This window comes from Ruditapes philippinarum, unplaced genomic scaffold (genome assembly GCF_026571515.1).
Source record: "Ruditapes philippinarum isolate M1 unplaced genomic scaffold, ASM2657151v2 ctg1169_1_1_1_1, whole genome shotgun sequence".
Taxonomy (NCBI): domain Eukaryota; kingdom Metazoa; phylum Mollusca; class Bivalvia; order Venerida; family Veneridae; genus Ruditapes; species Ruditapes philippinarum.
The window spans coordinates 198,582-225,131 of record NW_026859164.1 but is presented as its reverse complement, the minus strand read 5'-3'; the positions used below and the strand labels follow the sequence as shown (position 1 = coordinate 225,131).

The following is a 26,550-nucleotide window of genomic DNA, read 5'->3' as shown; positions in this document are numbered from 1 at the left end:
CAAGGGGTGTATTGATGTCAAATGCGCATTCATTTATGACATATGCTTTCCATCCAAATTCAAATATAGTAGATCTATGGCTACTGTTTATATAAATTTGTGAACTCTAATTTGATAATATCATTGTTGAAATAGTTAACACAGGTATATCGAAGTAAACTACAGAACATATATAATCATTTAACCATCAATTATCATAAGATAAAATAGTAATAGTAATGTTAATACATGTCATGCATGTTGTTCGGTGGTGAGTGAAAATACTTTTTTTTTGTTCCTAGCGAGCCTTTTGCGAGCATACTACTATTTATTCTATGAATTGAATACATTCAGAATTGAAGCTACATGAATATAATATCATATTTATCAAATAGCCAACATAAGAACTTTTAAGGTGAAAACAAAATCCTCTTTTTTTTTTGTTATTTTTATCATAAAATCAAAGGAATATACATGCAGTTTATATAATATGTGATCTATGTTAGAGTGGCGCTATTCACTTCGTTGTTATCAAAATGCAGCTTCGTAAAAAGACTCAACTACATTTGTGGTGTTTTTTTTTGTTATCTTTATTGCTCGCCATAGTTGCTTAACAAGAAAGAGAACTGGTAAGTTTTATTTTGACATATTTGTTGTGTTATCTGTTTGGGAATTATTTGGGTTTTTTTTCAGCAGTCGGTCAATATCTCATTAATTTAATTTTGATATTTAATGAAAATCTGTGATAACTATCAGCTGTTGATAAATTTGCAAGAATCTAATAAACAATCATCCCTTTTGAATGATATATAGTCATTTTAAATACTTTTATCAAAGCTGAAGAAGCTTTAAGTGCAATTTACATAATCTTGAATAGAAAGACAGAATATCAGTTGTTATATATTTAAACTGGAGAAAATAATTGAAAATATCATAAATAATATCATACTTACTTTTTAAATAAATAATGAATTATACACTGATCAATGAATGTAAAATCTTATTATTTAATTGAAATGCTCAGTTAAAGAAAGCAAATTATTCATTACATCATTCTTTTTATTTATGCTGCAATTCTGTTTTGGCAAATATAAATTACGATTAGTCAACAGCCGGTTCAAGTATTGAAAAAAAAAAGAAAAAGATATGCATATCTTTGAAAATAACGTATTCAATTTCAATATTCTTGCCAACGATGAAAGATCCTAAAAGATCATTATCAAATATTTAGAATTTGAATGAAATGATGCGAAAGAGGAAATATATCGATATTAATGATGGCAAACTATAAAAAGAATTTTCGTGACATTTAAGGTGTTTAAAACATTTATTTGGAAATGACTTTCTTGCTTTTCAGATGTGAAAGTAGGAAATGGGTTCATTTCGTCTGTTACAACTGATTCTCTTCATTTACACGTTAATACTAGAAATAGAAGTAGCGCAGACCCAACAACAAGGTAACCTAAGTATTCATGTATATAGACAAATAAAACTAACATTAATTCGTTAAAACTAAGAAAGCAATATCGTTGAAATAATAAAGAAAAGTTGAACTCCATTTTTCCGAATTATTAAAATTATATTCAATTGACATCTTCATTCCGATTGATTATCTTAATTCAATATGAATATAACTCCTACAATAAATGTGTTTGATAGAGTTACATATGAGATAAGCTTTTATATTTTCTTTTATGTTTTACATATTTCAGCGATCGGATGTCCACTTTTTTTTCTTAAAACGTCATGCTATGGAAGGTTTGTAGATGGACAGTTGAGTAATTTCGGCACATTCATTAAGATAGGAAGTATAATCGAATTATGGAATGCGTCAAATTATGATAGTTATGTTATCCTGCGATGCCAGGAAGATGGAACATATAATGGAACTACGCCTTGCCATTTAATAAGTCAAAGTAAGACAGTTTAATATTTTATGATAAATTGGCATAATGGCCCAATTAGATCGACATAATGGTCCATTTGTTAAAAAAAAGCACGCTAACTTTGGCAACTAAAGTGTCTGTAATGTTCAACATTTTCGTTAGGGAACAAAATGTTTAAATTTGTTTTTTGTTAAAAGATGTGGTAAAATTTTGTAACATAGCGTAGAGTTAAATTGCTTTAGGTTTTTACTTTAACTAAAGACCTAAAAATAATCCCATGCCACAGTATTTTACATTCCAGTAAATCTAGCTGGTCGATTATCTTCCATTCAAGAAGAAATTCCCAAAAATTCAACTGGTGAACAAGCGCGCAAATACAGCTCAGCAATAGAAATTAAAAACCGCTTTTACAGGACATTGAACTATTCAAATTTCCAACTTTATTTACTATTTAGAGTGATTTATTTCATTTTATGCAGTTTCTGCTTGTGCAAACATATACTTTAAGAATTAATTTACCTGTGTTTTCTTTGCGCAACGTCAGCATATTTTGCTAGTTATTAGTGATCAATGTGCATTTTACATGTAGACTTGACCGTACTTGATCCTTATTTGACAAGACCTTCATCACGTCCAAAGTCATGAGAAGTATTTGGCAAGCCTGCTTAAAAACAGTGATTGCCAGTCATTTTTGAAAACTGTAAAGAGCAGTGTTACGATTCCATAATTTTCTACATGATAAAGCTATTTATAAGTTGTACTTGTCTTTCCATTTTTATTCCACAATGTTTGTAAAATCATGTTTTATTTTTTGGACATATGCCATATTTGCTGTGGAAGCCACTTATTGAGAGTTGACTAGTAGGTCATAGCAAGGGCAAGCGAGTGCCTATGCAATTAACGATACAACTAATTAATCTCAGGGGGTATTATCTTGTTATTGTATCATAGTTTGGGGACCATTCTGTTGAAATTGTGTCACAGTTCGTTATCTGGAGTGTTAGTTCCCGCACTCCAACGCATGCCTATTAATTGGCTCATATTTGCTGGGGTTCACTTGAGTATTGAACTTTTGAATCAACCTTAGGATATGTGGCCTGCTTTTTAAATTTGTCTTTTGACGTCTTATCTGTGATACTAGTATGCAGGCTTCATAACCTCTGATCCCCTTTCAAAATTCCATTTTATTTAGTTCCGCCAATTGTTTTCTCGTTTAGGGCACACGCATTGTTTTACTTGGGGACCTTATGCCGCTTTTCATGTACTGGCACTGTAGATGTTTTCCGTTAAAAATAGTCAAGAATGCGCAGATAAGATTTCAACACTTTTCTTTATTCATCATGGAATAATATCAATGTGATACAACAATGCGATTCTCTGAAATAAATAAATAAACAAACTAAATACTGATTACAACGCATTTAAAATAAAATACAATAAATTGTCTAAAATAATAATGTTAATGCAAATCATAAATATACGATATCACCTTAAAACAATTACAGACTTAAATCTATGCAAATGATAATGTTATTTTATATTACCGCAAATAATTTTGTTTATAATTTAATTCACGGCAAAATATTCATCATCATTTAAAAAAGATTGAATTTACTACTGAAATTCATACATAATAAATTACTAGCTTACCGATTATGATCTTCTTTCCATTGGAAAACATCAATAAACAAAATACATAAAAAATTTTAAGCACTTCCGCCCAAGGCAAAACAACAAATCAAAGTAACTGTTAATGACGTTACCGTAAAACAATTTAATGACGTCTTTTTACGGGAAACAAAATAAGACGTTACGTTGGCGGAAAAAGTGAAGCTATGTTTAATTGAAAGAGTCAAACAATGTCTTTAATAGTAAATACTATCGGAAAAATCAAACTATGAAAATTATGTGATTATAATAAAATAAATTTACAATTAAGAACTATAATTCTTACACTCCCCACCATGAAACGTTACGATTTCATCTTACACAAACAATAGCTTATTGTAATGTATAGGTTTACGATTGAAATAGAACATTCTAGTAGGCAAAGTTTAGTTATTGGTCTTATGAATTATGACACACTAGTTTTGACCACACAGCTTCGTGTATGCCCGTCCCGATCCACAATATAGTTACAACCCTGCCCAACGGCCACTGCCCCCTTGGTTTGTTTTCCTGAGCCACGAGTACAATATCGCCCTCACGGATATCTCTTTGTGGTCTCAGCCATTTTTGTCGAGATTGTAGGGTAGGTATATATTCCCGAATCCATCGCTTCCAGAATATATCAGCAAGATACTGAGCCTGTCTCCACCTTCTCTTTGCATATGTATCTTCTTTTCTAAAAATGCCACGTGGAATACATGTATTGGACTTTAGTTATAAAATCATGCTTGGAGTTAAAGCTGGGGGGTCTTTTGGGTCATCGCTTACTCGGGTAATGGGTCTATCATTTAGTATTTTTTCAACCTCTGTTACAACAGTAAGAAGTTGTTCATCTGACAGAAGCTGCTCTTTGACTAACGATCTCAAAATTGCACGTGTCGATCGTATCATCCGTTCCCATATACCGCCAATGTGACTAGCTGACGGAGGGTTAAAGTTCCATTCGATTTCCCGCTGCAACATGAATTGACCAATTTCGGATTGATTCCATTCTCGTATGGACTTTCGCAATTCACAATCTCCAATAACGAGATTGGTTCCGTTGTCACTATATACCTTTTCCGGTAGACCTCTCCGGTTAATAAATCGTTGAAATGCGGCGATAAACGAATCTGTACTCAAACTATGAGTAAGTTCTAAATGGACGGCCCTTGATGTTTAACAAGAAAAAATACACCCATACCTCTTTACTTTCGACTTTCCTGATTTAACCATCAAAGGACCAAAAAAGTCTATGCCGATAAATGCAAACGGTGGTTTATCTGGTGTGATTTGCTCATCAAGTAACGGTCCCATTTGTTGCTTACAAAGCGGATTGTTCTTGCGTTTACATGGTACACAATTCCTTACTTCCCGTTTGACAGCGCTATGTCCATTTATTATCCAGTATCTTGTTCGTGTAGCTGCTAAAAGTTGTTGTACTCCGACGTGACCTTGACTCTCGTGGTAAAAACGTATCATTAAAGTAGTTAAATGATGCCGTTACGGTAGAATGATTGGACATTTGGTTTCATCATGGTAAATAATGCGTCCTTTTGTACGTATTAAACCATCTTTAAGTATAGGATTTAATGAAGCTATCGGACATTCACCTTTAACATTTGTTCCTTTTTGCAAGTTTATTAACTCATCGGCAAAGCATTCCGTCTGAACGTATTTCACAACTGCGCTAGAAGATGTCTTTAGGTCAGTCAAGGTGAGATTACCCTTTTCAACCACTACATTGTGATGCAGATATCGCTGTTTGCAATAATCCTTGTCTCTCAAAAACCATGCCACTGGACGTTTAAGTGTGAACCAATCAGAGTAGTATTCAATTAATATTCCCAATAGTGTCACAAGTGGTAACGTTAACAGCAATTTCTCTTTTAATCTCAACATCATCTTTTTTCACCTCCGGGATAATATTACCTGAATACTTAGGCCAGTGCTCCCTACCTTTACTAAGACATGTTGGTCCATGCAGCCAAACATTTAATTTGTCTGTTACAGAAGCGTTGTATACATTTATTACGGGATAATGCGGCATATACCAAACACGCTTTTTCTCTGGTATCATGTGACCTACATCTGATGAATATCCATTCGCAGTGTAACCATTTACAGTAGTTCTGTACATATCATGCAAATTATTGTCGCTTGACAACTTGCGCTTCAACTGCTGTAATCTGGCTTGAGCAAGCGGTATATTATTTACGAATGATGAATTTCCATCACGCCAAGGGAGGCCAATCTTGTAATGACCATCCTCTCGAGTTAAAGTTGATTCCATGGATTTCTTAACATTTTTATCTTCTACAGACATGCAACTCTTCACTTGTTGTGATTTATCATTAAAGTCAGTTGTCCACAAACGCTCAATTTGTTGCTGTAACAACATGTCACGTGACTCAAAGAAATTTATATTAATATCGTTGGATTCTTGCGTAGTTGGAACTGAACCGCGTATAGCCCATCCAAGACGAGTGCGTATCGCGTACGGTTCATCGCTATTTCCGAATTTCACTTCTAGCGGTATATGTGCAATAGGTGAATCCGTCCCTATTAACATCATAACGTCATTAGTGTCTATATCTGGAATATTTATACCGGATAAGTACGGTAAGTTTCGGATATCTGCATATTCAGCTGCAGATTGAGTTGATATCGGTAATGACTTTACTGACCAGACTTTTCTTAGGGTAATACTTTCACTTCCATCGATAGGTTGAATATCTAAGTCGGCCTCCTGACCATGTGTAATACCTTCACGTGAGTTTGCCGTAGACATCCGGAATGTGACGGGCTTACTGGTTATATTCAGGGTCCGTAACAATCTTTCATCACATAAGGTTTTATCGGCCCCATCATCTAACAGGGCGTATGTCTGACAAGAACTACCGTCCCCACCCCTAACTATTACAGGAATAATACCCAGACATTTTTTTACAGTAGAACCTTCTGTTGCTGCACAGTTACACGACGACTGCACTGCTGTGTGGCCATTATCGGGTTTTACCCAACTATGTAACAAAATGTGGTGTTTTACATTACAATTAGTCACAATTTAAGTGATCTTACCAGTTTATAACGACCATTGAGACTCATTGACTTGAACTCGTTACACAATGATAACTGTGCACAGTTACCTGAACAACAAATGCATTTACTACTTTCATGACCGTTGTCTTCAGTATGTGTACTCAGAGTAGTAACCTTTGGTCTATCATTACTGTAATATTTGCCAGAACTGTTTCTGGTTTCTTTCTTGATAAAATCATTGTTTTTACAAAGATCATAGCTATACATGGAGTTAGCGATACGTGATTTTTCGTCTACAAATTTAGACAAATCTGAAAAGCGCGGCACTCTACCTGACTCATTTATATAATGTGCTACTTCTACCCATTTTACTCTTACATGTGTTGGGAGCCGCCTAACAATGTATCTTAAATTTTCTGTTTTATCAATATCAGAGGAAAATCCTAACAGAGAAAGTGTAATTTCACATTTCTGCATCTCTAAAGATAATTTAGATAGCCTTTCAACATTGGACGCTTTAATCTGAGCACCATTTACCAAGTTATCAATGTAAGACCTTGCAATTAAATGTGGTCTGTCTAGATAAATCTAGACAATAAGATTGACCTAGCACGTTTATAATCTTCTTCCGGTTCTAACAAAACACAATCTTCTATACTAGATTTTGCCTTACCTGTGCAATACTGAATGAGATAACTTAGCTTTAAAGTATTGTCACTTATTCTGCTTTCAATGTCCCATCAAATGTCAATAATCAATATAGGCTTTGGTAAGTTGAATCCTTCATGGAGTGCTGACGCCAATCTTTGAAATGATCTGTCTATGTTCGATGTCTCACTGTCAACTTACGGTATACACGATCTGTTCATTTCCGGTCTGGGCTGTGTCAAAGTTATATTTCTCACAGAATCTGTACGGTTGTTCACCTGAATATGATTAGTCATATTATTTTGTACGTCAGGCTGAGCATTTTGATTGTTAGATATGACCCCGGTTTCTTCATGTGTTGTTTCTAACCACAACATTTCTTTGATCTCTGCTTCTTCTAATTCCGACTGCTGATCTAACAACTGTTGTTTCATTTCAAGATCCCGGCGAGCTCGTTCAAGTTCTTGTTTCTTTTTAAGTTGTTTTAATTTGTGTTCTGCAATTAAACGCTTTTCTCTAGCACTTTGTAATTTCCGGCGCCACGAGACTGAAGTACGTGAACTTTCATGGCTGACATTTGACTCTGCGTCATTTTCTACAGGAATATTTTCTCCATCATGCGGTCCAATAGCTCCCGCGATCCACTGAGAAAATATTTCCCTGAATTCTTCAAAGTTCTTTAAACAGCTCTCAAAGCTCGCTTCCAAGTCTGCAAAAACTTCCGGTTGCGCGCACAAATCTAAACATTGTAAATGCACTGATTTAAAATGTTCAAAGCGTTCACATAATTTATTTTTCAGTAGTTTAACCTCTTCAATATTATCGTAGAACATCATGCTCTTTTCAAGTTCATTATATAGTTTCGTCAGTTGAGCGCCATTTGCACTTCTTGATCTCTTCAAACTGACAAACTCCTGATTGAAAGTTTCCGCACTATTTGTTGACGGCATTTTCGTCACAGTAAAATCGAGAATTGTAAAATCGAGAATTGTAAAATCGAGAATTGTAGATGTTTCCGTTAAAAATAGTCAAGAATACGCAGATAAGATTTTAACACTTTTCTTTATTCATCATGGAATAATATCAATGTGATACAACAATGCTTTTCTCTGAAATTAATAAATAAACAAACTAAATACTGATTACAACGCATTTAAAATAAAATACAATAAATTGTCTTAAATAATAATGTTGATACAAATCATAAATATACGATATTACCTTAAAACAATTATAGACTTAAATCTATGCAAATAATAATGTTATTTTATATTACCGCAAATAATTTTGTTTATAATTTAATTCACGGCAAAATATTGCAAAGATCATCACCCTTTTAAAAAAGATTGAATTTACTACTGACATTCATACATAATAAATTACTAGCTTACCGATTATGATCTACTTTCCATTGGAAAACATCAATAAACAAAATACATCAACAATTTTAAGCACTTCCGCCCAAGGCAAAACAACAAATCAAAGTAACTATTAATGACGTCACCGTAAAACAATTTAATGACGTCTTTTTACGGGAAACAAAATAAGACGTTACGTTGGCGGAAAAAGTGAAGCTATGTTTAATTGAAAGAGTCAAACAATGTCTTTAATAGTAAATACTATCGGAAAAATCAAACTATGAAAATTATGTGATAATAATAAAATAAATTTACAATTAAGAACTATAATTCTTACAGGCACATTTGTGTCACATTGAAGGTTCCATGATTACCGCCATATGAACACATCTGCGGATGATTCAAAACTCAAAATTGTACCAGTTCATGTTAAATGTTGAATTCTGCTTAAACCGATGCTAGGGTGCGTGGACGGTAGTTTACACTTTCCAGTACCGTCCATGAACAGGCTCAATCAAACCGAGCATGAGCATGCAACATTTGTCGTGTCGTGTTGGGCTTGCTTAAGGGATTCTTATTTTCTCTATTTTATTCACTTATTGTGACGGCAGAAAAACGGAAAGCGACAGAAATATTTGTTTGAGCCAACAGGACTCCTTAACAATAATATTCAAACTTTAAAAAGAAGTTAGCCGTCCTTCAATATTTTAGCAATTAATTCACTGTAAGATATTGTACAATGAATCTGAACAACTGGGTCATTATATAATATTTTATCTTAATTGAATTGTAAGTGTAAAGTCTGAATATCTCAGTATACAAAAGAGCTCACACCATTAGTGTAAGATTTGCTAGAACTGTATAAAAATGGTAACTTCAATTCATAATCTTATAATACTATAATACAGTATCTTCACATATATTTAACATTTAAATTCTTATGGGATTTTTTCTTTTATTCCAGATAATAGCTGTGATGCCTATATCTACCAATCAATAAATTATTTAACGATGCATCCAAGTCAGTCAACATTTCTGGTTGGACGTGTTCTCAGTTTTTCATGTGAACCAGGCTTTACATTAGAAGGTCCTGAAAGCGTATATTGTAGATCATATTACAAATGGAGTGATAAGGCAATACCAAGATGTAGAGGTTGTCCATATCCAGGACATCTCGTTAATGGTTATTATACTGATAGTAAAGGGTTACCATTCAACGACGGAGATAAAGCAGTGAACGAAATATTAACAGCACATTGCGATCAAGGCTTTATGCTACTAGGGAATCATTTCATAGCTTGTAAATTACTTGTTTACTGGCCGATTACTGCTCCAAAATGTGTTGATGCATCATGCCAACCTCCAAACATCAAGTCCAATGGCAAATACGTCTTTCCAAATGGTTCTGACACTTCATCTTATAAATTTCGAATTGGACAGAAGCTTTTGCTTATGTGTAAGAAAGGATATTATTCTTCTTCGGACAAAAATTACATTACATGTAACGTTAGGGGAATAAGGTCCATTGGAATAGATTTTGGATGTAAACTTATAAAATGTGAGAAACCAAAGCATATCGAAAACGGTAGTTATCTAGTTGTAAGTAATTCCGGTAACCATTCGTACGCAGGAAACCCAGTGCCTTATGGTACATCGATCTACGTTTCGTGTCAGGAAGGCTTTTTTAAAGCCGGAAATACCATGTTAGAGTGTACTGAAACGGGGACATGGTCAGGCGAAAAACCTAATTGTACCCAGATCATATGCAAAATTCCCCATTCAATTGCCAATGGTGGATATCAATTAAATCAATCTAGAATTTCTGCACTTACAACCTTTACATATAAAGAAAAGGTATTTGTGCATTGCAATAAAGGTTATGAACTTAGAACAGACCCATATAGAACATGCATAATGGCAAATGTTTGGAGTGGGGAAACTCCCATTTGCGAGAAAATAGTTTGTCCAAAACCTATATCGGCATTAAATTTGACTTATTTGGATGAAAAAGGTATTGTGCGTACGCAAAGTAGGATTGTATACAATGCAAAAATATTTTTTCAATGTCAAATTGGATATAATTTAACAGTTGGGACAGCAACTAGAATGTGTACTGCAACCGGAAACTTGACTGGAATAAATTCTTTATGCGTGCCTGTAGCATGTACAAAGCCAGAGGTCACATCCTGTGGACACTTCATGCAATCAAACACAACACAAATCTTATGGGAAAGAGAATTTTCATATAACTCTACACTGCTTTTTGTGTGTAATTTATTAAAGTATTCTTGCCAAAACAAAACAAGAGAGAACATGTGTTCAGAGGGCGGACCTTGGATTGAAAATATACCTATTTGTGGTAAATATAAACATGATTATTCCTTCTTTGCTCTAGATATTCTGATGAAATGTTTTACATGAATGTAAAATTATTCTTAGTTTTGAAGTGATATTGTAGGACAGGCCATGTTCTTCACACAGTATCATTATGTCAAACTCATTCATTGACTTACTGTTAATTTATCATATACATGTATATCAAAGCGTTCTGAAACTATTCAACTCTACAACAGTCTACCCTCGTTTAAAATAGCGTCAATTCAAGACACAAAAAATTCGCCCCAAACATGACAGAAATGTAAATATAGCAACAATTCAGCCCCAGACATGCATGGTTATTGTGTATCATTTTATAATTATTATATAGAATTATTGTTATTTCTTTTATTGTTTATCTCTCAAAGGGTAAAATATAATGAATTTATCAAATAAAATGGTAAAAGCAGAACTAAATGTTTAAAGCTTTGTGAACCAGATCATTATAGATATGAATATGTAGTGTAGACAATATTTGCATGTGTGTAATAATATTGTCATCCATTATAAATTGATATACTAATACAGAAAGATGTTTCTATTTATTTTCGGTTTTATATAACACACAAATATAAGTATGTGTCAAACAATATGATAGGGTTGAATTGGCTTGGCGTCGGTATGACACCACTGTGAATTTTTGCATTGTCGAATTATTCTAACACTAGTATCCGTTCAAGTTACCAAGCATCTTTATAAAACAATGACTGATACCATTCACAGTTTTCTATTGTTATATTTGAAAGTATAATAAACCTTTTTTACAGAAAAGGTCAAGGAGCAAAACGAACGGCAATACACAACACGTAACACTATGGTGATTGGAATGGTTTCTGGAGTCGTTAGTATTGTCATTGTACTAGCGTGTATTACCACCTTTTTAATTTGTTGGAGAAGGTATAACAATTTAGCATTTTGCTTAAGACTGTAATGTCATAATTGTCTTGTAACTGTTAAATGAAAAGGTTATCAAGTGATAATGTGTATACTATAATATAATTGTTATTCATATATATATATATTTCTTTCTGTTTTTGGAAGACACGAACCTACTTACATTTTGAACAAATTTAGCCATTTTTTGCATGGGAGGGAAGTAATTCAATATCAAATGCATAGGTAAACAATCAACTTTTAGTAATTGATGTATAGCATTGGCGGTGAATTATTTGCCCAAAAGGGTAAATCAAAACAATCGTATTTCACAACAATCAAAAGAACTTCTTCAAATTTCTTTTCGTTTTACATGAAAAGGATTTACAATAAAAGCCATATATTTTGTAACGTAGGCGTATTGCTGCTAGAAGGAGCAAAGATAATTCAAACTATGATAACTTAGCGGTGGACCGTGCGGCACCTGATGCCGACTATGAAGAATTAAATATTGTTAATACAGAAACAGGTATTCAGTTGGAATCTTTGTATTTTATAATTTACAATGTAATATTAATATTATATGAATTACTGAAAATGGAAGAGAAGTAAATATCATGAAAGGAAATAAATCTCAAAATAAAATCACAGTACAAGTAACAAATCCAAAGAAAAAATATTTGATATTGAAAAGTTAAGTTTTTTATGATAGAAAATTCTAATTATATTTTGTTTTATAAACATTTTGATATAATTTTTATGTTTTTTGTCAAAATGAAAATAATAATAATCAAAATGATAGTCCGCTAACATGATAGTTATACTATTACCTATATTACATTACAGGTGCAGTGTCAACTTTGTCATGATGTTTTGCTGCTTATATAACAACACTACGGTTCCTTGTACTTCGTAATAGTAATAACTTCGATTTTCTAGAAATCTCGACCCTGGAAAGATCATCCTGGACTTTAAATATTTCACACGAAAGACAATGCACCTAATAAGAATTTGTACTACTTGTTTATCAAGCAGTTGCCATATCTCTTACAACATTAACATAAACATCCGATTGTATTTCTGTTCCGTTATAAAATATTAATACCATTTAATGTATACTTTTATTGTTTTTTTATATTAAGAGGATATTTTTTCGTTTGAGTGAAATATGGAATATATTTTCAAGAAACATGATAAAATGCCACATATTTTCACGAGCCGGGACTATCATTCTAGATAGTTTTCAAACGAAAGTTCAACAAAACGCTATTTTGTATTTATCAGATGTTTCAAACAAAATGACGAAAGAAGTCGCTTAAAATAAATATGAGTTTTGACTCCGCCCACTTTCATATTTATATTTCAATTTTTTTTTTAAATATAAAATATATTTGACTGATATGGAACTATATTTCATGGGTAATATTAAACATTTTGTAACGATATCAGTACATATTTTGTTGTATTCCAAAATTATATGGCTGCTCTTCCCAGATATACAAAGGAAACTATCTAATATATAATTATTTTAGGATAAAGTGGAGAAAAAAATTATAGATTCTGGAAATATATTGTACGTATACGTGTGAATATACTGATAGTGAAAAAATCTGATTTTTTTTTAAATACACGTGTTACATACAAATGTAAAGTATAATCGGTACGAATGCATTATAGCAGATTTCTATGAAAATTAATAAACAATTTTAAGTAAAAACGTTCGATGTAAAAACGTTCGATGCACCTTTCTATTGAAAACAAGCAATTGATTCAATTGTGTTATATTTAATTTTGATTGACAAACATAAATTTGCTCGTCACATTTAGGTTTAGATATTTATCTTTAAACAATGATTGTTTTCTTCGAATGACACAGAAAAGAATTAATAAGTTTTTTTTATTTACCTTATTACTTTATATAACTCAAAAGGTGTTCAGATATTGTATTTTTATATTTTGTGCATGAATTACGCTAGATATAATCGTGAATTTAAAACAAAGATAAACGGTACCAGTTAGCAATAGGAGTTCAACAACTTGTTGTGATTCAAATATAGTAATAGTTCTGTGTATATATGAAGACTAACAAGAAAGGAATACAAACAGATACACCGAGCAAAACATCGATATTCTTTTAAACTTCAGAAGTAAAACTGTATTGTATAATGGCTGCAGCGCGAACATGTTTCCTTACATATCAATGGAAAAAGGTATAAATGTCATGACATTGATTTATTTTTGATAAAGTGCATGCCTGATTAATCAAGCTTTATGAGTCAACCTCAGCTTTATCATATACCTCATCAACACATATTTAAATAAGACAAATAAAAATAATCAGAATTTTTACCTCTTACTAGTTTGAAAAATTTAAACTAATAAACTTTGATTAGAACAGAATTTATGAATTTTAAAAGTTTCTCTTTTCTTTTTTTACACTAAAACTCAGTGGGTTTCTTGTAGAAATTTCTTCAATTTGCTGTGGTACAATTTGTCAAAAATGTCTCGGGCGTTGTATTCTGTTGACGTTGGCGTTTATTTCCCGAATACGTAAGGAATTTACGTTCTTTGACGCGCATATCACTCCAAAATGCTTGTGAATCTCCATTCCAATACGGTTTATTTCGTGTGAGGCATTTATTTGTTCTTTTAGAAGAATTATAGATAGGTTTGTTCCTGTTCATTTCATCTATAATACTTATAGTTTAATTCTAAGACGAATGTGTACCATCGTAATGGCTCAGGTGGTTAATCAACATCACTACAACTTTTCATGATTTGAACTCATAGGTTCGAACCCTACGCCCTGTCATGTTGTAAGGATGATGTTGTTGTAATTGTTTTTCTCCCTTTTCTATTTAATTTGTCTTTTGTTTGAATATATTTTGTTCTTTAAAAAAAAATCTTTTTATTTTCTAAAGGCCTTCAGTTAGATTTAATTGTGAAATACTAGTACACGCATAGCGACACTCGGTAGCCGACATTTTTAAAAATAGCACTTTGTTGTGGGTTAAACTATCAGGTGTTTAACTTTTAAAGACACTGATTGATACGAGTGCGGCGGAAGCAAGCTAATTGATAATTAAGTTAACTTTATTTACACCAAACGTGAATTCTTGTATTGATTAAACTCTACTCTGATAAGATTGTTGGTTTGTTGTTATCTCTCTCTTGTTATCACCATTACTAACAGTAAAATTGATTATCGATCGTCGGGTGCCCTTAAATCGTCCCTATCCTAGAGTTAACACCCTTACGTTGTATTTAACAGCACATGTTCATTCAGGCGGCGTAACATTCCGATTACAATTACTAGTATCCGAAGTTTTACGGAAATAGCCGAGCAATTTTCATGGATTAAAAAAATAAAAAACTAACAAAAAACAACAACAACAAAAAAAGATAAAAAAAAAAACAAAAACAAAAAAACAGAATTTTAAATTGAGCAACAGTCATACATGTATATATGTTTCCCTGTACTCATCCTTGAACATAAGTTCATTTAATACAATAGAACTCTTACCGTTTTGTACAATTAGCAATAGAAAGAGCATCGAAACACGAGGCTATCTGATTTGTACGAGGGGGCGCAGCCCCCGGGTATTAATCTGATTGCTGAGTGTTTTGATGTTCTTTCTCTTTTGTTTCATAGTCAAACATAAAATGCCCATTGATTGGCTCATTTTTGCTGGGGTTTACTTATTGTGACGGAAGAGAAAGGGAAAGCGACAGAAATATCATATTTAGATGCTCGTTCATTGGTTACTTTTTCCAGGGGTTTCATATTGTGACAACAGGGAACGTGTTTTTATGTTTGTTTGTTTCATTTAACGCCTTTTCAAAACAGTATTTCAGTCATATAGATTAGGAAACTATCCGCCTATATGACTGAAATGCTGTTGGGAAAAGGCGTAAAATGAAACAAACAAACAAACATAAAAACACGTACCCTGCTGGTCACAAAATGAAACCCCGGGAAAAAGTAACCAATGAAAGAGCATCTGATATATCTGTCGCTTTCCCTTTCTCTTCCGTCACAATAAGTGAACCCCAGCAAAAATGAGCCAATCAATGGGCATGCTCTAGAGTGCGGGTAACTAATACTCTCCTACAGCTGCAGTTATTGACCACTGTATGTTCATAGTACAGCTTCACTTGTAGGGTTTAATTCTTTAAAAACAAAATTCTTTATTATTATTCTTTATTATTCCATTATATTTTTGATTATTATTTGTATCAATTTTACAATCTGTGTAAAGGCTTGATCTTCTTATGTTTATGTGTAGTGTAAAGTTATTAAGGGAATGCAATTTGTATGATTTCAAGCATAATTGCATTACTAGAAACGAGAAATATCTGTCGTACATCTCATGACAGACAATTCTTTTCCTTTTAAATTACGTAAAGTGCGGCTTCGCATCTCAACTTAAAATATAAACGATAAAACTAGACCAACATCTTTAAAGTTTCGAGTCCTTTGCACTAGTGATGTTATTCATTGTCAGATGATGTTACACTTATTTGAAAATATATTTGTTTATGTTTATTGGTCATCCATTTTTACCTGGGCAAATATGTTAAAAAAAACTATGAAGACAAGCAAATCTAAACTATGTTTTATTTACTTTTAAAGCATATTTCTTCTTCAAATGAATTCTTCTCTCCCTGCAAAAAGAAACAACCTGCCTATATGACTAAAATACTGTTGGGAAAAGGCGTAAAATAACACAAACAAACAAAGGTTGAGGAAGACAGTGATGTATGATGGTTATGACAGAGTGTTGGCGTAAAAGAAATCAAATGGATTTACGAATGCATATATTGCAGTGGTAATTGCATTAAACTGCCTGCGTTCCCTTACACTGGGCTAAACAGATCACGAAAAAAAAATTTCAATGGCTAAAAACGTTCAAAATGCTACTTTTTCAAAGCTTTTAAAATACATTTCCAAAATGTTACTCATTGGCCGGATTCTTAAGTAATATCTTCCTTATTTTGTCTTTTGTCAATTTTATTGATTATTTTGTATGAGAGTCACAATACCACTTTGCTTTCATTTTACTACCTTTATCACAAACTATTTTCCCTTCAGTTATTCTCTTTTAAGGTGATTTATATCTTGAAGGTTGATAAAATATATTATAACAACATTATAAATCACATTTTTCCCTTTCTACAATAAGAAAACAAATATTCATTTTTTAGGCATTGTGCCCTTGATTAAGAACTTCCAGCCATAGGGCTCTGTGTTTATGTGGCGATGACCATGGAGCTTTCTATGTTTATTTCATACCATTTTCTACAAGGTAAATATTAAATGTTATAGCGACCTTTATGGCTATTTCAAAAGTCGTATTAATAAGGTGCTGTATTATTTGTTAGTTTGTCATAAAACTGGTATCCTTGTTCATAATCACATCAACAGTTTTAAACAGTGGGGTTCTGGTCAGCCTACTCGGCGTTGTCCCCAGAGAACTCGGGGCTTTATGAACTGTCAGGGAATACACTCGGTTTATATGGGATAGTTTTCATATCATGGTTTTCAGTTTTCTTATATTCCATTAATATGACTAAAAACTCGACAACTATTTATTCCTTCTTTTAACTTATATTATAAAACAACAAGGAAAAGTAATGGTTAAAACTTTTGTGAAATTTTTATTTCTTCATCTCTGACAGAATTCTCTTAACCAATACATATCCTATATCAATAGGCTTAGCATTCACCTGTATGGTATTGAAGACAGTTGAGCTATACATTTTGAATGATACATTTTCATAATTTCTGAAATTGTGTTTAGTGTGACTAAAATTATAAATCAATATATAGTCATAATTCTTGATCCATCTATAAATAAGATATACACGAAACGCTAAGAGAGAGAGAAATAAATATTATGTATAATTATATGCAATTATACATATTCGCGTCTACTCCAAACTAAAGTTGAAGCAGAATCCATTATAAGAATAGATTTCATCAGTCTGGAAGGTTACTGAAAGCTCATTGGTTGAGGACACGAGTGTCTGCGGCATAATTATTTGGTAATGTTCTCCCGTCAATATACCAAGACAAGTTTGTAGTCCTGTATAATTTAAAAGGAGAAAATATCAAAATGAAATGCAGTGTAAACAGTGTTTATTTTCCTTCCGAGCTAATAAAAAATCCCCGGTTTGTAGCATGTCAAAAATCTGGCGGTTAATTCATTTTTTAAGTAAAAAAAGTAGAATTGTTACATTTCATTGATGTTCAAAACAAACACGGATAGCTTTCAATTCAAAAGAAGCATACACTAATTATGAGCCTGTATTTGATTTGATAAGTTGTATTTGATAAATTAAAAAAAAATCAGAATTTGAAATAGGAAAACAGTTATACATGATTATTCCATATACTAATATTTTCCCCTGCCCATTTTAAAAGCGTTTATCCTTTATGTCTAAAATATACGCGGCCTTGAATTAACGAATTGACACAAACAAATTCGTACGAACGTATATCAGATAAAGCTGAATATTACCGTCGTCCTGTACAAACACATAATCATAATCTTTTTCAACGTCGAAGTCCCAGAAGAACACCTCAATCGTTTGTCCAGCAGATGCAGCTATTTTCCACTGTATGTTAAGGTCATAATCGTAGCCACTAGTATTATATCCCGGTGAGCAAATCGTAGTAGGTGTACTTGTAGCCATAAGATCTTTGAAATTACAAAGTGCTTTATTTATTCCATTGTGTGTTTATTGTTTTTTGTATCAAAACTATTTACAGTCAGACTAAAGGTAAGATCTTCTTAGTTCAACATGTAGCGAAGCGTTATTGAGTAGCTGATATTTTAATCAAATTGCAATTTTCAATGATTTCAAAGGGACTATTTACGAAATGAAATGTCTTCCAAGGGAGGTAAATAGCACATCTCGTAACATACAATTAGTACACAATTGCTTCCCTTATATCAAAAGGAAATATTGAAATAGTAATATAATGCTACTCCCCTCCCCTTCCACCACATCACATCTAAACTTAACAATATAAATGATAGAACTATACCATTTTCTTTAAAGTTTCCAGCCCTTAGTCGTGGTAATGTTATTATTTTCAAGCTGTAATAATTGCCTGAACAAGTATGTTCAAAATGTATAAAGACAACCATATCTCAACTTAGATATTATGATTTCTTTTTTAAGTTTTCATGAATCAAATATAATTTAATTTTATCATACAAAAGTATATTGTAAATAACTTGTTTAACATACTTACCAGATTAGTTGATAGAAATTTTAGTTAGATTGTATTGGAAGCTATGACCGTATTGAAACACTCTCGAACCAACCAGTACTGATCAATCACTTACCAGTAATATTTGTTGAGTCATCTCCGCCACAGGTACACTTATAACCATCATCTACATTAATACAATCTTCTTTATCGCCGCAAGGGGAGGGGTTGCATCTATCAATTACTTAAAATAATACAGTTTCATATTTCAATATTGAGACGAATTTCAAAACACAATATTCTAGTAAAAAGGTTATATTACGTAATATAAAGTCGCTGATATGAAAACAATAAACGATTAAAAAAGCTCAAAGGAAGCGACATAGAAGCGACAATAGCCGTTTTAAAAGACGTTTAATTGCTCTTTTTTGCGTCTGATAAAATGCGTCGTTGTGCCCTTTGAAGTTGATCGGTTACCTTTAACAGTTTAACGACTAAATGGGTTTGAACGACTGAATACCTGGGGTTGTTTGAATTTTTAACACCCGAGGTTAATCAAAATCAACTCTGCTGTTTCGGCGACATATGACCTATACTGTGTTGGTGCGCCGTGATTAACCAACCAACAAATAAAAACTCAGTCGTTTCGTCGGCACTCTTGTTTAACGATTAAATGATTGGTTAGTTAAACGCTGTTGAAGACGGTTTATGCTTAATTGATTGTCAAAATGTTTCAAATTGAGACTTCTCATTTTACGAAAAAGAGGACAAATACAAAATATACTTACATAGTAATTCTGATAGTTCTAGCATTTCTTTATTAACTCTAATATTTGAAATAAACTTGTCTATGTTACCATCTCGTTAAGTCCATTCAATATTTTATCCAAAATTTTCATATGGCCACAAAACTTGACCCTTTAAATTTCATTACTAATTTGTCTACTGTTTGTAGTTAAAAGGTTACAATACGGTCATTTAACATCAGCAAAACATTGTGATTATAGTTTAGTCACTTCAATATACATTTACATCTCCACAAGTAAAAGGCATATCAAAATTCTAAAATAAACTCTTTGCATGAGACATTTTCTTTCGATTTGTAAAGCTAGTTGGTATCATATAAGGTTGTATTATATCGACAATAATCTTTTGATGACATTTTTCTTAAGAGATTAATGTATGCACTACAAATTTTCAAGAAATACCACAGTGACCTCCTAGGCTACGCTTAGGCTATTATTTTAATATATGTATTGCTGCTCGTATTGCTATGAATTTACCATTTTCACAATGATCTCCTGTGTACCCTGGACTACATTGGCAGATGTACCCATTCACTTGATCGATGCAGGTACTATTGTTATTACACGGTATAGGTATGCAATCGTCTATATCTAAATAATAAAAACAAGTGTCACAATCATGTATAGAAATGCATATAAAATGACTTTAAACAAGACACTCTTAGGCTATCATCTTAATATATGTATTACTGCTCGTATTTCTATGAATTTACCATTTTCACAATGATCTCCTGTGTACCCTGGTAAACATTGACAGATGTATCCATTCACTTGATCGATGCAGGTACCATTGTTATTACACGGTATAGGTATGCAATCATCTATATCTAAATAATAAAAACAAGTGTCACCATCAATGATCATGGATAGATAGATGCTTATAGAATAATTTAAAACAAGACACGATTAACTTATCATTTCATTGTATGTATTACTGCTCGTATTTCTATGAAATTACGTTATCATTTAAATATATAGACAAAAACAAACTGATTTTTCACGGATATAATTGATTAAGTATACGAGTCAATACATTCATCTTTCAGGGGACTTTAATTTAAAGTATTTAAATGGTAGCATTCACTTCTCACTAAAGAAAGTTTGTCTATGCAACAAATGGTGGCGTCAAGAATTTCTGAAATTATTACATATCAGTTCTGTACAAACAATGGGCAGCTTCTTAGAGATTTTGCTATGCATTTTGCGTTGAAGTTATCATGCATTACGTAGAATTATCATGCATTTTGTATTATTATCATCATACCACACGCAAATGTTATATGTTACAAGCAAAGTATATCAAAATTATTTACTTGTTTCGCAAAACTCCCCAGTAAATCCAGACCCAGAGCAATTGCAGAACATGTTTCTATGGTGAAAATAGCATTGGCTATACGTCATACAACCACCTGAAACAATGTGACATCACTAGAAAGTGTAAAAAAGCCAATAGTTGTAAGTGATCTACTTCTAAAACATCGAATTGCATTAAATACGTTTATGCACACAATAATCGCCCTTTGTTGTTGCACAATTTAATTCGAGATGTGCATCTTGTAACATTGAATGTTACATGATAACTTCCGGGCAAATCTCCAGATGTGGCTCAGTTCAAACTTTGACCATTGAAAATTTTTAATGTTGAATTCCACTTTAGTCTTTGAACCTTCAGCCGGGGTTTTGATTTTGCATTTCCTTCTTTATGTTGAGCATTTGGACGAGCATAAAAAATTAAATTAGATTATCTTATTTTTGACATTGTGCTATATAATAATTTAATTTAAAAAAACAACGTGATTGCTAGTATCTGGACATCAACTAAATTAAATAAGACATAGACGGACTTTACATTTATAACCAGCGTAAACGATAAATAAAAATAAACATAGTAAATTCCCCAAAATGCTTTAAACGTTGTGAAACTGAATGGCAGATCGACACGGGGTCATATTTCAGTGTATTTTGGTTGTATTGAAATTAACTACTCACACTCATAGCATCTCTTATTCGATTTACTGTTAGCGTGTCCAAATCCAGGAAGTAAGCATGCATACCCATCTGGACACTGGTATGTAATAAATATTTTTATTAAACGATTTTTTAAATAAATTAAAACTGGCATTTCAGTTGTGTAGGAATGACCATGAATTTAATTTATTTATCAACAAAAGCATATATATTAAGCATTAATAGAACATTTCGGATTTGAAGTTTAAATTGTAATATGTACACGCAATATGCATAAAAATGCCTCATGTCATAAGATATTAACAACATTATATGAGCCGCGTCATGACAAAACCAACATAATTGGTTTGCGACAAGCATGGATCCAGACCAGCCGCGCAGTCTGATCAGGATCCATGCTGTTCGCTTACAAACTCTATAGCAAGTAGAGAAACTGATTGCGAACAGCATGGATCCTGATCAGATTGTGCGGATGCGCAGGCTGGTCTGGGTCCATGCTGGTCGCAAACCCACTATGTTGTTTTTGTCGTGACGCGCTCAATTTTTGTTCAATGTTTTACCTCACTACGATCATTACATCTAACTATTCCCTTGCCTTTCCCATGCGACGGACGTTTAAACGTCTTCGTAGATTCATGTTTGTTTGTTTCCTTCCTTTGAACCCCTTTCGTCGACTTAGAGGAAGATGTTTTCAAAAACAGGAATACCAAGAAGAACAGCTAGAAAAAACATTGTTGAATGTGTAGATAACATTTGAATGTTAAAAATATTCGAACACTTTTGTATGTATAATTAAGAAAATAAAAAGAAATGAAAATTTTTTTTCTCACCAAAAAAGTGATCGTAAATTTTCCCATTGTTCTTCAGTCACTATGTTAACTCTCCTATCCAAAATAAAACAGCCCTGAAGAAAACAACAAAATTTGACCTTAGATTATTAGTTAATGTCCTCATATTGAATCGTAATGGTAGCATTTCTGAAGCCTTAACGCTAACAACTTTTAAGATCAAAGCCTATCAAATGGTGAACGTAAACCGATTTACTAAATCTTTAGGTTTCATGATTATGCTACAATTCAGCAATCGTACTCCTTGTTGTTAAGATATTTTAATCATTTGCATATACAAGTTCTTTTGTAAATATGTTTAATTCATTTGTAAATGCAAAATTAAAGAGACAGTTTTACATATATATTCAAAAGTACGGTTAATAGATCAATAATCTAATACACTTTTCTTTTTTAGAATCTGCACACCTAGGAAAGAAGTTAAACATAGGTAAACATAAAATAGGTAATTATAGATACAGATTTAACAACAATTCTCTTACAACAAAAATCGTTGTTGAAAAGACGTCCTTTTTCAAATATGAAGTAAGATACCAAAATAAAAAAGATATGCTACATAGAAAGAAAATACAACTTCTTACCTTCAATAAAGCAAGATATCAACCAATTCACGACTGATACACAAGGCATAAGTTTCAGTATTTATGCAAAATAAATTATCTGTTTTTTAAATGACATTTTCTAATGACATTTCCTGTGTTCAAATGGATGTTAATTAACACTTGCAAAACGATGTATACCTTTTCTTAACAGGGTGAATGCGCTGTGGTGTCACTTTGACCGTTTCAAGCTGATGCATAAATTAATCGGGATCTTGTACAAACCAGTGCAGCTGTATTTGAAAACTCAAGCATATATGGTGAAACAAAGAATAAAATTAAAATGGTCGAAACATTGATCTTTTTTCTAAGACTGACACTTACACAATATGAGCATTTTACATACTTATAGAGCAAAAATGACTGGTATTAATTTCCACAGACCGACCGCTCAATTGAATGACTCTTGAAAGGTAATGAAAACTATATACTAGTACTAGTATACAGGTATTTTTTTTTTCTCTCTGAATAATAGTTTATTGTGAGGTTTTGGCAACATTAGTACATGTTTTATAAAGGCTTCAGATTGTTTCAAGACTCCGCATAAAAATAAAACTTGTATTTTTTACCGATGTATAAACTCAATTTGCTAGTCAGGTATACTTTACCTATCCTTTTAATGCGGTGGATTATTAGACGCATGTAGAAACCGGCGATCATGTTTGATATTATGTTTGATTACAGTTAAATATTACATCTATGGTAGGAGAAGGACTTAAAATCTGAAAATAAAAGCAAATCAATTATTGAACAATTAAGGACCACAATTATTTTTTATAATCTTAAAAAATTCAAACATATAATCACATTGCTCAATTACATGAACTATACGAAATATACAAATGTTGACATCTTAAAAAGCAACCTTACAATTTCTAAAAAATGAGAAATAATCCCGATGAATTAGCGATTCTTTAATTAAGCGTTGCTATTTTATGATAAATATATCATGAATGATATTTGAAATTACAAATTTAAATAACATGTATTTGACTGTTTATATCTTATGAAACCTATTCTATTTTATTAATCTATTTAATTATAAACAATTTATCTTTGTTCTTTGTAAGAATCACGTGACTACATGGTTTATGTTATTGTTATGAAATCAATTTAAAGTAACATATTGGTGATAAGACATACAGGTAACTAGTGAATGATATGGCGGCTGATAATAGTAAGTTTGTATAAATAGTTTCAAAGCTGTTTTTCATTAATCAGTTTCATATTTTATATCATTTGACATGTTTGAATACTTATATTTTACACATTGAAAAATTTTTTTTTAAACCTTTTAAATTTTTCTTGGTAAAGGGTTAAACTTGGCCCTTTCTGTCAAACTTCTGACAAGAACGTTCAAAAGTTTAAAAGGCACGTTTATTTAAATAAATAGTGGTAATTGTCGTCCGTCGATTTCCGTCGCGCAGGTTTCCAAAACGGAATGACGGTAGGGTGACAGTCCTTGGATCCGAAATCGTATTAGATCATAGAAAAAAAATCTTTGTGTTGATATTTTATCCCACTGAAAGGCAATTAAACGTTAACTATATCGTATGTTACGACGGGAATATTGATTTCAACTGAATCATATATTTTTTCGATAATGCATAAAAATATTTTTTATGCATGCACTTTGCACTTTACGGAATAATTGCATTGTTTATGCAATGATTAAAACATGTATATTTTATAGTCATTTTGCAAATATTCGATGCCCGGTAATTATTTGTCGGTAAATATAGGACTCTGAAGTAAACCATACGGATTTCGATTTATGGTACAACGGTATATTTATAAGCTAGAATTACAAGTTGAATTACAAGCTTACAAAATAAATCAAAATAATGAAATTAAAAAAAAGGATAGAATGAAATACATGATATATCAACTTATGTTTGATATTGTTAAAAGAAATAATAAAAAAATATATACATGAAAACTACAAAAAGGAATTGTCCAAGACTCGAACTTGCGACCTCTACGCCACAACTTCGTCATGCTTACCACTAGGCCATCGGGCAGTGTTAATTGATTTTAATATCGAGATTTATAATATCAATAAAATCTTTAACATTTATCATAATAATTTACGGACACTAACGAAACACCTCCGAAAAGTAATGAGTCTCAGGTCAATATTGCAAAACAATACTTGCTTTTCAATAATGATAGCAGTTTCTTGACAATATTGCTAAGCAAGTTTGCTTCAGATATGATGTTTTAATGTGAATGAATAGTCACTCAACATATTGTTCCTCTTACAATTAACCAAACTGATATTTTCTTATATTTAGGAAAATACAATAATTTTTCTAACCGGCGACGCTGGCTCTTGTTGCTGGGTCATCATGCACTCCTGTTATATAAGTTATTTTCATAATCATATCTTTACAGCGGGTGATCAGAATTCATTTTTCATCGATTCTGAATAAGTTTCTTGACATTTTGCAGCATATGTTGTTTAACTTCAAATACATCGACCGGAGTATGTTACTTGTTTTTTGCTTTTTCTGGGAAGTGCGCAGCATACGTTGTTCACCTCCAAGTGGATCAACATGAGTGTAGTTGTGTTTTTCTTTTTCTGGGAAGAGCGCAACATACGTTGTTTTCCTCCAAGTGGATCAATTGACATGATTGTGTTTTGCTTTTTCTGGGAAGTGCGCAGCATAAGATGTTTATTGGAAAATACATAATGTGCATGCAATACAAAAATTTCATGCATTGAATATCATATGTGTGCAATTGCGACTCACAAAACAAGCTACCATGTTTTATACATATACATTCACATCGAAAAGGAGCTCCACTGAGCTAAAAGGCATAAACCATATAACTTGAAGTTTTACACAGATATATTGACGCAACCAAAATCTCAACAAAATCCTGAAGAAATACACTCATAATTAAATAGAAAATCATTAGTTAGAGCTCCGCTTTTAATTTTGTGATCATTTGATCATAAATCTTTACTCTGGAAAAACGTGATGGTCTGAAAAATAGAGCTCAAACTAATACCAAGAAGTAAACAAATTTCCGAAAACTATTGCCAGTCCCACCCATCATATAAAAAACTCAGTGGAGTTCTTGACTATGACAGAACTGACTCATAAACCATAACACAAAAATGATATTCTTGATTTTATTGTTAGTATATGGCTTCCATTAGTTAGAGATTTATTAAGGCCATATGGATAATATAAAGATTCACTGTGATATTATACATATTATATAAACCAGGCATCTGACTAGAAACGTCAATTGTTAAACTTGACGAACAAATACTAAACATCATTATATAAAC

General features: G+C 32.2%; 2 protein-coding genes and 1 long non-coding RNA gene across 5 annotated transcripts; 2 read left to right on the top strand and 1 right to left on the bottom strand.

The window, feature by feature from the left end:
* Nucleotides 1–1,279: 1,279 nt before the first annotated feature.
* Nucleotides 1,280–10,981, top strand: LOC132755505 (sushi, von Willebrand factor type A, EGF and pentraxin domain-containing protein 1-like). The gene is made up of 3 exons (XM_060746385.1): nucleotides 1,280–1,436; nucleotides 1,692–1,895; nucleotides 9,525–10,981. Exons 1-3 carry the CDS (start codon nucleotides 1,352–1,354, stop codon nucleotides 10,979–10,981), a joined length of 1,746 nt encoding a protein of 581 aa, XP_060602368.1. The 5' UTR covers nucleotides 1,280–1,351.
* Nucleotides 10,982–11,708: 727 nt separating this feature from the next.
* On the top strand, nucleotides 11,709–12,765 carry LOC132755502 (uncharacterized). Its single transcript, XR_009629221.1, has 3 exons — nucleotides 11,709–11,833; nucleotides 12,226–12,338; nucleotides 12,656–12,765. It is a non-coding gene; the product is annotated as an uncharacterized LOC132755502 (long non-coding RNA).
* A 4,680-nt stretch (nucleotides 12,766–17,445) lies between these two features.
* Nucleotides 17,446–23,374, bottom strand: LOC132755501 (fibropellin-1-like). 3 transcript variants are annotated; one of them, XM_060746382.1, is made up of 10 exons: nucleotides 23,133–23,156; nucleotides 22,633–22,706; nucleotides 22,363–22,521; nucleotides 21,824–21,899; nucleotides 21,148–21,243; nucleotides 20,548–20,661; nucleotides 20,312–20,425; nucleotides 19,165–19,272; nucleotides 18,331–18,510; nucleotides 17,446–17,895 (listed from the first exon to the last, which is right to left on the bottom strand). In XM_060746382.1, exons 2-10 carry the CDS (start codon nucleotides 22,657–22,659, stop codon nucleotides 17,741–17,743), a joined length of 1,029 nt encoding a protein of 342 aa, XP_060602365.1. In that variant the 5' UTR covers nucleotides 22,660–22,706; nucleotides 23,133–23,156; the 3' UTR covers nucleotides 17,446–17,740. The 3 variants fall into 3 exon arrangements, with proteins under 3 accessions (XP_060602365.1, XP_060602363.1, XP_060602366.1); XM_060746380.1 differs by lacking the exon at nucleotides 23,133–23,156 and adding an exon at nucleotides 23,232–23,374 and having other exon boundaries at nucleotides 17,447–17,895; XM_060746383.1 differs by lacking the exons at nucleotides 20,548–20,661; nucleotides 23,133–23,156 and adding an exon at nucleotides 23,232–23,372 and having other exon boundaries at nucleotides 17,450–17,895.
* Nucleotides 23,375–26,550: the final 3,176 nt, after the last annotated feature.